The sequence below is a fragment of the Rattus norvegicus genome, chromosome 4, assembly GCF_021556685.1.
Source record: "Rattus norvegicus strain SHRSP/BbbUtx chromosome 4, alternate assembly SHRSP_T2T, whole genome shotgun sequence".
In the NCBI taxonomy this organism is placed as follows: Eukaryota; Metazoa; Chordata; class Mammalia; order Rodentia; family Muridae; genus Rattus; species Rattus norvegicus.
This window is the reverse complement of record NC_141537.1, coordinates 67953804-67966944: the sequence shown is the minus strand read 5'-3', so window position 1 is coordinate 67966944 and position 13141 is coordinate 67953804. Positions and strand designations below refer to the sequence as shown.

General features: G+C 38.3%; 1 protein-coding gene across 7 annotated transcripts in view; it reads right to left on the bottom strand.

Annotated features, from left to right (window-relative positions):
• Ubn2 (ubinuclein 2) overlaps nt 1-13141 on the bottom strand; it is a 73028-nt gene that overhangs the window by 47782 nt on the left and 12105 nt on the right. For all 7 annotated transcript variants that reach the window (XR_015685532.1, XR_015685534.1, XR_015685533.1 and 4 more), the window contains 2 exon segments: nt 9029-9130; nt 403-540 (listed from right to left, as the gene is read on the bottom strand). Coding sequence is in view for 4 of the 7 variants with exons in the window: in XM_087657235.1 (XP_087513361.1) it covers nt 403-540; nt 9029-9130 (240 nt within the window). In the remaining 3 variants the exon portion in view is untranslated.

The following is a 13141-nucleotide window of genomic DNA, read 5'->3' as shown; positions in this document are numbered from 1 at the left end:
AGCAGTTAAATTTCTGTGAGTTTGAAGCCAGCCTGATGTGCATAGCAAATTCCAGCCCAGTCAGTGCACAAGTATATCCTGGGGGAAGAAAGATGGCTCAGCAGGCAAAAGTGCTTGCCATGCAAGCCTCGTAGCCTGAGTTGAATCACCGGAGCTCACAGTGGATGGAGAGATCCAACTCTCAAGAATATTGCATACACATGCTTGCACACACTCATCACTAGATACATACAATAGTAATAATAAATGAATAACCAAATCATACTCTGGTCTGGGTGTACAGCAAGAATTCCTGGGCTCATGTTTTTAGCAAGCACACACAGCAAAAATATAAACAAAATAAAACAGAAAACATATCATATTAATTCTATGCTTCCCTTACCACTGAGATGTCAAACTCACCTTGGGTGGCTTGTGCTTCTGGTTATCTGTAAAATCATCTTCTTCAGTATCTGAAGCTTGGCGAAACTGCAGAGTGCCAGTGTTGATATAGAAGCCTCCATATTTTGTTGTTAGAGAAGCAGGGACTAATTCGTCATACTAGAGCAAAAAACGTTTCAAATATACTCTTCTGTCTATAATTCTATAAACATGTCAAAGAATAACACTTCCTGACAACTTCCTGAAACACTAACTGCATATCTAGCCATCCCACTACTAGGCATACTCCCAAAGATGATAACATCAGTGCGCCAAAGATACGCCATGTTTCTGCTTCAAATGCAGCATCATTTGCAAAAGCCAACACTGGAGCAACCTAAGTGTCCAGCAGTAAATGAGAGGAATATTAAAATGTGGTACATTTACTTATATAATGAAACATTATTTGGCACTAAAACAGAAAGCCTGCACTGGTTGTGATGGCACATGGCTTTAATCCCACTCGGAAGGCAGAGAGGTGGGTGATCTGTGAGCTCAGTGCCAGCCAGGTCTACATAGTGAGTTCCAGGACCACCAGAGCTAGATAGGGAGACCCTTTCTGAAAAAAAAAAAGAAAAAAAAAAAGCCAGAAAATCCAATTCAATATATAAAAGACATTATGTTAAGTAAAATAAGCCAGCAAAGAGAAACCAGTACCATACAGTATCTATATGTGAACACAGAGGTTTGAGATAAAGGCAGAAAGAAGTGAGGGAGAAACTGGTTGATAAACGTTGTATTTAGAAATAGCTAGGGGCTGGGGATTTAGCTCTGGGGCTGGGGATTTAGCTCAGTGGTAGAGCGCTTACCTAGGAAGCACAAGGCCCTGGGTTCGGTCCCCAGCTCCGAAAAAAAGAACCAAAAAAAAAAAAAAAAGAAATAGCTAGGGGATTATCCAGGCTAATTAGTGATCCTCTGATCATTAAAATTGTTTGTTGATTTAAAATAAATGGAGAGAAGACTACAGTAGATGTTGATGGAGAGAATAAGTTTAGAAAAAGTATCTGGGGTTGGGGATTTAGCTCAGTGGTAGAGCACTTGCCTAGGAAGTGCAAGGCCCTGGGTTCGGTCCCCAGCTCCAAAAAAAAAAAAAAAGAAAGAAAAAGTATCTGGAATTAAAGGCAATTCTGATCATTCAATGTTACTTAAGAGAGGAGTTTCCAGAAGAACCCTGACGGATGGTGTTAAGAACTCATGGTTCTGTTCTTTATTCCCTTCCCCTTGCCACTGCCCTTCATGACAATAATCCTAATGCAGAGTCTAAACCAACCAGAGTAGAGAACTGAGCATTCAGATAGAAAGTCAGTCCTAAAAACCCCAGCAATGTGCAATTTTGTTAATAAGGAGATGACGCAGAATAAGAAAATTCTTTGTCTTGCCTCTGTGTGTAAGTAGAAATATATTTTCAAGTATTTAAAACAAAAGTAAAGCATACTTCTTCAAAGAAAGCCGAAAACCACATTCAGAGCAAGGAAAGATACAGAATCAAGCAGTATGCTGGGAAACTAACAGACTCAGCCTCAAAAATCTAGTTTAAGGTTTATCGTTTCGCCCAGTGGAGATGGACGAAAAGCAAATATTCAATGGAGGCCAATCCTAAGCAATCAGTGTTTATTTGAGAATGAAAAAAAAAAAAGCATTCTGTACCTAGCAGTACTCAGATGCCTGGAAACAGGATGTCTCACTAATCTCCTCCTGGGATTCTTCAGATTACACTGTGCTTTGTTTTTAAAGAAAACATCCATGGGAGTGGAGAGATGGATTAGCAGTTTAAAGCACTTGCTGCTCTTACAGAGGGCCTAGGGTTTTCTTCCCATCACCCATATAGTGGCTCACAACCGTTTAGGGGACCCAAAGCCCTCTTTTGATCTCTGTGGGCACGAGGCACACATATGATACACAAATACATACTCAGGAAAAAACACCTGTACATGTAAAATAAAATTTTAAATAATCTTTAAAAGAAAAGATGCCGGGCACAGTGGTGCACATCTTTGATCCCATCACTTGAAAGGCAGATCTCTGTGAGTTCAGGGTCAGCCTGCTGTACAAAGCAGGTTCTAAGGCAGTCAAAGTTGTTAAGAGAATTTCTGTCTCAAAAAACAAACAAAAAGAAAAGAAAGACAGAAAGAAGAAAAACATCCTTGTCACAAGTAAGGAAAAAGCCTATTTTACTGGTTACTATATAAATAAAAGGCATGGTAATGGCACACATCTTTAATCCCAACATTCAGGAGATAAAAAGGCAGGTGGAACTCTGAGTTCAAAGCTAGTCTGGTGTACGAGGACACCCAGGGCTACATAGAGAGACCCTGTCTCAGGGAAGTAGAAAGAAAGAAAGAAAGAAAGAAAGAAAGAAAGAAAGAAAGAAAGAAAGAAAGAAAGAAAGAAAGAAAGAAAGAAAGAAAGAAAGAAAGAGAGAGAGAGAGAGAGAGAGAGAGGAGGAGGAGGAGGAAGGAGGGAAGGAGGGAGAGAAAGAAGAGAAAAAAAAAAGAAAGAAAATTATTAAGGCTAAGCATTACGTTATGATGGGATTTTTTTTTTCCTTTTTTTTTTTTCAGAGCTGGGGACCGAACCCAGGGCCTTGCGCTTGCTAGGCAAGCGCTCTACCACTGAGCTAAATCCCCAACCCCCTCATGATGGGATTTTTAACTAATTCCTTTCAAAGATTATGGAAAAGGAAAAAAGTTTAATTATGCTGAATTTCAAAGCCGTGAAATGGAGAAAATAAACTATTCTTTTGATTTAGTAGATGCACTGCCCTTCACACCTCATGGAAAAGATCAGTATTACTGCAAGTGAAAGACTGAGAAAGATGAAAATGACTCTGTGGTACATCCCTCTATCTTTGGTTTCATATACTGAAAATACCACTAGCTCTCAATGATTCTTCACATGGATGCTTCTCTTTGGTTCTCATGATAGCCTTGGGAGGAGGGAAGGCAAACATTATCCCTATCTTGCAAGTGAAAACTGGTAAGGATCTATCCAAAGCCAGTTTGTATCTTTACTCAAGTCACCAGCCAACTCTCAACACATTTGCTAAACCAAACCACTTCTTCATGAGGGAAAACATGCATCCCAGATACTCAGGGCAATCATAACTACTCTAAGCCTTCTTTCTGTTGGGCTTTCTACCCTAGCACTGCTCAGAATAACTTTACAGGTATGTAATTGAGCTATCTAAGAACAATGTTAAAAGAAAATGAAACAACTTAAGATATCCTTGCTCTAAATCCTTTGCAAAAGACTAATAAGAACTTGGCAAACCTCACAACATTAACTTCTGAAGGCTATATGCTTAGTCCTTTTACAGTTTAGAAAAATAAAACTGAGACTGACTTTTAGGCATTTAATAATAAGGTAGCAAAAGACTATAAACACTCACTGGGAATAGATGACTTTTAATTTAAAAAGCTTATTGGCAACAAATCAATACAAGCAAGGTGTCCTTTGATTGGATTATAACTGTTTTATGTCTGAATTATAAAAAGAACAAGGTGACTTTTAAAAGATCAATGACAGGGCTGGGGAGATGGCTGAGACGTTAAGAACACAGGATGCTCTTTCAGAGGTTCTGATTTCAATTCCCAGCAACCACATGGTAGCTCATGGCCATCTGTAAAGGAGATCTGATGCCCTCTTCTGGCCTGCAAGTGTACATGTAGACAGCACTCATACCTAAATGAATAAATCTTTAAAATGCTTTTTTAAAAAAGATCAATGACAAAAGATTACTGAAGAAATCAACAACTTATACCTACAGAATTCATCCTTGTCAAAGCAGCAGTTTTCAAAGTTTCTTCAACCCAAGTTAAAAAAGCTGTATCAAAACCCAGCATTCTCATACACAATGAAAGTGAAGTTATCTATGATACAACATTTTCCATTAGATTTGTTTCCTTTGAAATACTAGTGAGGGCTAGAACATATGTCTCAGCAGTTAAGAACACTAATTTGCAGAGAACCAAGATCCATTCCTAGCACCCACATGATGGCTCAAAACTATAACTCCAGTCCCAGGGAACTTGGCTTCTGATTGTTGCAGATACCAGGCATGCATGTTTTGCACATAGATACACACAGGCAAAATACACATACGGATAATTACACAATAAGTCATATGGTCTAAATTGGCACATAATTCATATATTAGGTGCAAAATTAAGTTGAAAATTATTTAATCAAATATTATAAATATTGTTAAGTGATACTTAAACACCACAGATGAAAGTTCATCTATGACGGTTTCCATTAGAAGGCACTCTCAAAGAGTAAATACTTAGTCAGGCAGTGATGCACCTTTAATCCTAAAACTTGGGAGGCAGAGGCAAGGGATTCAAGGAGCCTGGTCTACTGATTGAGTCAAGGACAGCCAGGGCTACTCAAAGAAGCCCTCCCCAACCTGCCCCCCAAAAATCAAAACTGAAGACACTAAGATTGTTGGCGCTGCTAGAGATCAAGAGGGTGGGAGGGATGAACAGGCAGAACATAGAGAATTTTTAGAGTGAAACTACTCTGTATAGTCATAACGGTAGACATATGTCAATAAACATTTGTCTAAACTAACACAATCTATCATGCCAGCAGGTACAAACTATGAACTTAGGTGATAACAGTGTTCATCAACTGTAACAGATAGACCACCTTAGACGGTATGTTGATAGTAAAGGAGACCGTGTGTGTGTGTGTGTGTGTGTGTGTGTGTGTGTGTGTGTGTGTGTGTGTGTGTGTGTAGCCAATGGATATGGAAGTTCTTTGTACTTTCTGTTCAGTTTTGCTGTGATTCTTAAACTGTTCTAGCCAGACATGGTGGTCCAAGGAAATCCTAGTGAGTTTGAAGCTAGCCTAGTCTATATATGTTCCAAGACACCCAGAGCTATACAGTAAGATTCTGACTCAAAAAAACCCCCTGGGTTGGGAATTTAGCTCAGTGGTAGAGCGCTTGCCTAGCAAGCGCAAGGCCCTGGGCTCGGTCCCCAGCTCCGAAAAAAAGAAAAAAAAAAAAAAGAAAAGAAAAGAAAAGAAAAAAAAAAAAACCCTAAAAACTAAAAAAATAGCTGGTGTGATGGTACATGCCTTTAATCCCAGCACTCAGGAGGCAGGCAGAAGTAGGCAGATCTGAGTTCAAGGCCAGTATGTTCTACATTTCAGAGCAAACAGCCAGAGCAACACAAAGAAATCCTGTCTCAAAACAAAACAAAAACCTAAAAACCTAATGAATTAAAAAAAAAAATCTGTTCTAAAATACTTTAAGAAGCTATTTAAGTAAAAAGATGGGCACATGCAACGGCCATGAATGAATTTCCTTTTGGGTAAATCAGAATTTTAAATCTACATATTAGCATTATTACTGTTTGATACTTGTTAATACTTTTTTTTTTTAATTCTTTTTTTCGGAGCTGGGGACCGAACCCAGGGCCTTGCGCTTGCTAAATCCCCAACCCCAACACTCTTTACTATATTTAAATTTACATTCTTTTGATCTCAAAGTAACTCTGGGAGATCGTAATTGCACAGAAACTGGTAGATAATAAATGCACAGAAAATTAGCTAACACTGACATATGTTTTCTTGATCAAATGTCAAATTAGGAACTAATAATATAAAACTAGAACCTTGGGGGGTTGGGGATTTAGCTCAGTGGTAGAGCGCTTGCCTAGGAAGCGCAAGGCCCTGGGTTCGGTCCCCAGCTCCGAAAAAAAAAAAAAAGAACCAAAAAAAAAAAAAAAAAAAACCAAAAAAAAACAAAAACTAGAACCTTGGACTTCCTACACTGAGTTCCAAGTAATAGTCAATAACCTAAATAGAAACATCCCAATCTTAACTTGCCAATTGCTAAGGTGAGCGCTCTCTAATCTAAACAGCTAATATGCCTTAGCACAAATAGTTTAGGAACGTGATATCCAGTGTGCACTGCACTGACAATCAGTCCAACCACTCTCATACCAGTATAAGCTCGATCTGTCACCATATATGCAACCAAGGCTCTATCACCATGCAAAGGCTATACCAATTTGCAAACCATAAGATATTTAAGTACTGTCATTAAGTACTACAGAAGATATGATAATCCTAAAGGACATCATAATCCCAGGCATTAGAGTAATCTAATACTCAGATAAAAATGGAAGACCCTTACCCACTACAAAACATGACAAGCCTTAATTCATGTACTAAAAAAGACAGAGTACTAATAATTCTTATATGTTGTCCCAAATTTCATCTTCCTTTCATAAGGGAAATTGGATGCTAAGGTTGTAGAATTTGGTCAAAACATACTGGTGATAAAGTCTGGTGCTTAATACACCACCCCTGTAGTAAGGTATACAACAACAACAACAACAACAATAACAACAACAACAACAACAGACTGAATAGTTTTAGCTATCTGCCAAACTAACTTTAACTCTAGAGCACCAACTCTCAGGACTACTTGGCTTGCAATTTATAAGTCATTCCAAAATGCCCTCCAGAAGCTTGCCTCAGGATGGACCCCATGACTAATAAATTCTACTGCTAGCAATTTGCCTCAGCCATATTATTTCAACTCTATAAAGTGTCCTGAATATATGTTTATTCAAGTAGATGAATGCACACAAGATACTCAACTACCTGCAAACACATAACCCTGAGAATTAAAACTTTTTTTACTAAAATCAGTAAATGATATATTGTTAAAAACCATTAAAAGCAGTATATATGTGCTAATATATACTACTAAAAGATGTTGACTTTTAAAAAAGAATATTTAAAATACATATGATAATATTTGTTTATTTTTTACAAGGACATACAGGTTGAATGTTTATTAGATAAAGAATTTCTTGATGACTACAAAAGAACTTTATGTTTATGTTTTGGTGGGGGACATTTGGGGAATACTTGACCTTGTACTTAGTATCCATCTTCTGCGTTGTTGATTTAACATAACTGATTTATGTATGTATATGCTGCATGTGACTGTATGAAGGTGCACTGCCTTCCATGTGTGCATGTGGGTATTGAGGCTAGAGGTCTATGTTCGCAGGGGTCTTCCTAGTCTCTCCTCATTTTATTTTTCAGTCTCTCACTGATCTGTTAATCCTGCCTGAATGGCCAGCCCTAGGATCTGTCTACCTGGTGCGTGCGTACGTGCATGTCACTTTTACATGAGTGTTAGATCCAAATTCAAGTTCTCAAGCTTGCATGGCAGACACTTTCCTTCTAAGCCACCTCCCCAGCATTATAAGTGATTCTTTTAAGAGCTAGAAAAATAAAACCCAAGAAGTCCTAAGAACAAAAAAAAATTTGTTTAAGCTGTATACCCAGAAACTGTAATTCAATAAATTAGTTAAGACAAATGTATCAGGGAGACATGGCTCAGTGTTAAAACGCATATTCTCACAGAGGACCAAACTTCAATTCACAGCACCCGTATCAGGCAGCAAATAACTGTCTAGAACTCCAACTTCAGGGAGCTAATACCTCTCTGATTTCCCTGGGCACATACACATACACATATACATAACACATAAATAATAAAATTTTACAAAATTAAGAAAGCACATCAAGGGGTTGGGGATTTAGCTCAGTGGTAGAGCGCGCTTGCCTAGGAAGCGCAAGGCCCTGGGTTCGGTCCCCAGCTCCGAAAAAAAGAACCAAAAAAAAAAAAAAAAGAAAGCACATCAATGTTTTCCACTATTGATTAAGTTTAATGTAATCATTTTCAGCATTTGATTAGAACATTATTCCCTCTCCTGAGTATGAGTATGAATGTGTGTGCTTGTGTATAAGAGAGTGCATGTGCTTCTGTGATTACTTATGTGCTTCTGTTTTTAGATAGGGTCTCATAAATCTCAGACTACACCCTCAATTTGCCACGTACTCAGGAATGACCTTGAGCACCTGATTCCCCCATCTCTACAAATGCTGGGATTGCCAGTATATAATACTGTGCCTTTGTCCTTTTTGAAAACTTTACTTCTTAGTTTGGGCAAGGAGTAATGATTTCTCTAGGAATTAATGCTAACTATGTACCTGAAAATAAGTAACTGACTAACCTCAAAACATTCTGGAAAGACCTGAAAGCACAGCAAAGTACAAGTAATGGCCTACTATCTTGTTGGCAAACCAGGACTTGCGGGCCAAGCTCAGCCTAACAGTTTATTACACAGCCTGCCAGAATGAATTTTGCATTTTTTAAGTGGTGGGGAAAACATCAAATTAAATATTCTGTGATGCATGAAAATTACATGAGTTTAAATTTTACAGTCTATCAGTAAAGTTTTACCCTTCACATTGCCACAGTAATCTATGTACATATTCTCTGTGACTGTGCTCATGCTAGAGTAAGAGAAGAGCTATAAGAGACACCATATGGCCCACAGTCTAAAATATTTACCACATGGCCCTTTAGAGTTTGCCAAAACCTGGCCTATGACAGCAATATAGTAACAACTTACCATGAACAAGCCAACATTAGAAAAATGTAAATCTACAGTTAAGAAAAAATTCAAGCTATATAAACAGCTTTAAAAAGCACAAATAAACATCCCCGGAAATATTTTAAGTTGCCTTGACGTCTACTGCCAAGAGCTTCCTGCCATATTGAAAATATAGTACTCACAGCCTCTGAGTTATCAATAAACGGGTCTGTCTCATCGTAGCCAAAGCCTATATCAATTAAATCCTGCAGCCGATCCTTCCGGTGTTTACGGGCTTTCCCACCCTGCAAAGAAGAGAGACATTAGATTTACTCAGCACCAGTACTGCTTCCATGAATTAAAAAAGGCCTTTTAGAGAATTCACATCCTTTTTGTAGAGAAACCCTCTGTAGGCAATTGTACCTCCCCATATCTGGCATGTAAAGTGCACTTAGTGACTGCTTCTTTCTTCAGAGTACAACAAGCTGGACAAAGTAACTATAAGGTAGAAAATCTGTCAACATGTCCTCAACCACATAGCAGAACAATGAGAAGTCAAATGGATGGCATCTATCTTTGAAATAATAAAAATTACTTTTCAACTCTGTGGTCTTCCTTCAAAAGCCTTTGTTCATCCACGAGGCTATAAAATAACTCATCAGTGTTCTGCAAAGCCATCATGATTACCAAAGCCAAGGAAAACATAAAAAAGTCAATCTGCTGAATATGGTGCACATGCTTTTTAATCTAAGCACCTGAGAGGCAGAGGCAGATGGATCTCTGTGAATTCAAGGCCAGCTTGGCCTACATAGTGAGTTCTAAAACAGCCAGGGATACCCTGTCTCCAAGAAACAAAAGAAAAACAATCAATCTAGATAAGCCTACGGAGAGAGCTAATCCCACAAGTTATCCTCTGACCTCGCATATGCCATAGGCATGCAACTATATCTCATGTGTACAATACATAAAAACATTCTTTAAGAAATATTATATCTTATGTGTATGAATGCTGCCTGCATGTGTATGCACATGTACACATGCCCGGTTCCCCCAGAAACCAGAAGGCAACACTGGATTCCCTATAACTGGACTTAATTATGGATGATGAGAACCAAACCTGCATCCTTTTGTAAGACAAGCAAGTGATCTAAATAAACCACTGAGCCATCTCTTTCCAGCCCTTTATTTTATTTTTTAAGATTTTTAGCTTTGTGAGTGCACATGCGTGCATCAGTAAGTATGTGTGTGTATATGTATACATAAATATACAAATATACACATATGTATATGTACGTACACTGTATATACATGTAAATACATGCACACATGCAGGTATACATACATACATACATACCTACCTACCTACCTACATACAAACAAAGATTAGGTGCCTTCAGGAGTCAGAGGAGTGTATCAGATCCCCTGGAGCTGGTGTTACAGAGTAGCAAACTACCTGATGTGGGTGCTGGGAATCAAATTCAGGTTCTCTGCAAGCCATCAAGCCACTCTACAGCCCCAAAACCTATTCTTAAAAAGTTACACTGAAATGTTATATAATTGTACATGCAGAATATACGACTATGAAAAGAAGCACATACAGGAATTGGTGGTCAGATGAAGTCTGTTGTCTAGCCTATTCTCAAGTGTCCTGTGCCAAGGTCCATACTCCAGTTTTGATGACTGTCATTATGTGAGGCATAGTCTGGGAGTATCTAGCTGGGTGATTGATGAGCACAAGAATCTCTTCTACTCTATGAAACTTGTGAACCTATAATTAATGTTAAATGTTTTTAAAACAAAACAATGGCAAAAACAAGCCAATTCTTGGAGATGGCATTATTTAAGTTATACCTTACTTTTGCCCTGGCTAACCACAGCATAAAGAGCTCATTCTATTTTAGATACAAAATGTTACTCACATTCTCAGAGTGCCATATAAGCTTGGGATAAGTACTTTAAACCGAGTAGCCTTCCTCTGGTACCAGGAAAACCTCTGGTACCCTATGCCTCACTTTGAACATTTACATTTACAAATTCAAACTCAACTATGATTTTTAAGCATCCCTGAACCATTTCTTCATCCTGTGAAGAGGGAGAAGGAGGAAGAGGAAAATACCAAGGATCTGGCCTATCAACATGTTACTTTCAAGCCACAGTGGACTTTGTAGAAAAGGATAAGAGAACTTGGTTCCAGTTCTCACAGGGCTGACTTTAATGCACATCAAGTCTAGTGTTTAAAGATGGTTACATTTAATGCAACCTGTCTTTAAATAAAAACTAAATAAAAAAATGATAGGGAGAAAAAGGCTACACCGTCTCTAATAAACAATGTCTCTAATACAGTGCTTACCCTCAGAGTAACATCCAAAGGTAATTCTAAATAAATACTGTTTGCCATACAACTGATATTGAAACATCTAACCTGCCTCCTGAGTGGGGCGATTAACGTCACCACTGCCAGTGCCTAACAAGATATCTAAAAAAAAAAAAAAAAAAGGCCCTTGCGGCCAAGCCAGGGTGGCTTGAGTTTGATCCCTGGAACCCGCTGCCTGGTAGAAGGAGAAAACCAACGTCTGCAGATTGACATCAGGCTTCCACATGACAACCTGAGCTTGGTCCCTGGAACTGACAAGGTAGAGGAGGGAAAGCAACTCTTATATGTTGTCCTTTGGCCTCGATATGAACAGAAAATAAAAAACTATTTTATAAAGATAAATAAAAGCTCCAAACTCTGAAAACAGTACAATGTCCTTTGGGGTGCTGAATGAATAAAACACTGGAAGACCCACGGACACATGAGATAATAGAAGACCATGTTAAACCAAAGCCCCACACAGACAGGGTTCATTTACAGGAAATTCTAGAAAAACAATAGCCTCTGGAAACAAAACAGGCCAGAGGTTGCCAGGGCTTGGGCTAGTAGTAGAGGACTGTCTGCCGAAAAACATTATGGGGAGATAAAACTGGCCTACACCATGACTGCAGCAATACTTACAGACTGCGTACCCTTATTAAAACTCACTAAGTTGCACAATTAAAATTGATGAGTTGTTATTAAATTATATCTCAATAATAATTCTAAACTTCAACGTCTGTCATTCAGTTCTTTCTTCTCTACCTTCCTTCCTTCTCAATCTCTCCCTTTTAACTTTTAACTTTTTGCCAGAGTTGGGGTTAAGAATTATTATCTCTAGCTCACGTCTGTCTCCCATGAACCTCTGCTCACAGATGTAGTCATACCTCCAGCTTCCTTTCCATTCTAACTCCAGGTCTTGAGAGCTGGACATTATTTTTACCTAAACTTATTCAATTCCTTGGCTAACCTCACTTCCCCCAAGTTTACCCTTAGTACATCTGATAAACAGTTCAAACATATCACTTCCTATAATCTCCTGCCTCAGAAATATGCTACTATAAGGAAAATCCAAACAAAGACCTTAATAGTCACAAGTGTGAGGTTTTCTGCATGGTATGTCCAATTGCCTATCCATCTTTCTCTCACAACTTTCTAACCTGAGCTTTTTGGTCCTTTGAAATCCTCATCCTAAGCACATGTGCTCATCCTTATTCGTTCCCTTTTGATGGACTCTTACCCTTCATGCATCTTAACTCTCATGGCTCAGCTGGACTTTAAAGTTTTCTCTAGAATGCTAACTAAGATCACAACTGCAAACAACCACAGTCACTGCTCATCGGATACTTTCAGGGCAGAGGCGCAAGGTACAATTAGATGAGTATAATTTGTCTGGGGAAAACTAGAAACAAAACCACAAATCCACGGTCTGTTGTGATGAGCAAATACAGAACAAATAGCTTTATTGGTAATTAGATGAAGGAACCTGTGTGTCTAGTCAAGGTTACCAGCTTGTTGCCACTAAAAATGACCATTGTTGATTGTTAGTGCTTATGGAGCAGAATAGCAGTACTGTTAAACAGGTATGAATCCTTTTAAGTGTCAACCTTAAATTATCAAAAAGAGCTAACTAAAGCTATTATATTAATATGTAATCTCATAAAAATCCTATCAATAACAGCATCAAAGATATAAATATAAACCATTTAACTATGACATGATCATTCAATGCAAGTAGTCATTAAAAACAAAAGGCTATACATAAGGACTAAGAAAAGCTGTTTATTAAATCTTATTTAAAATTCAGGTTAATCACAGAAAGGACACTATGAGTGTTTATTAGATATCTGAGGGCCAACAATGATGGCACAGAGGTAAAGACACTTGCTGCCCACCCAGACAACAAAGCTTGATTCCCCAAAGACCTATGTAGAGGAGGAGAAAATAGACTCCATGAATTGTC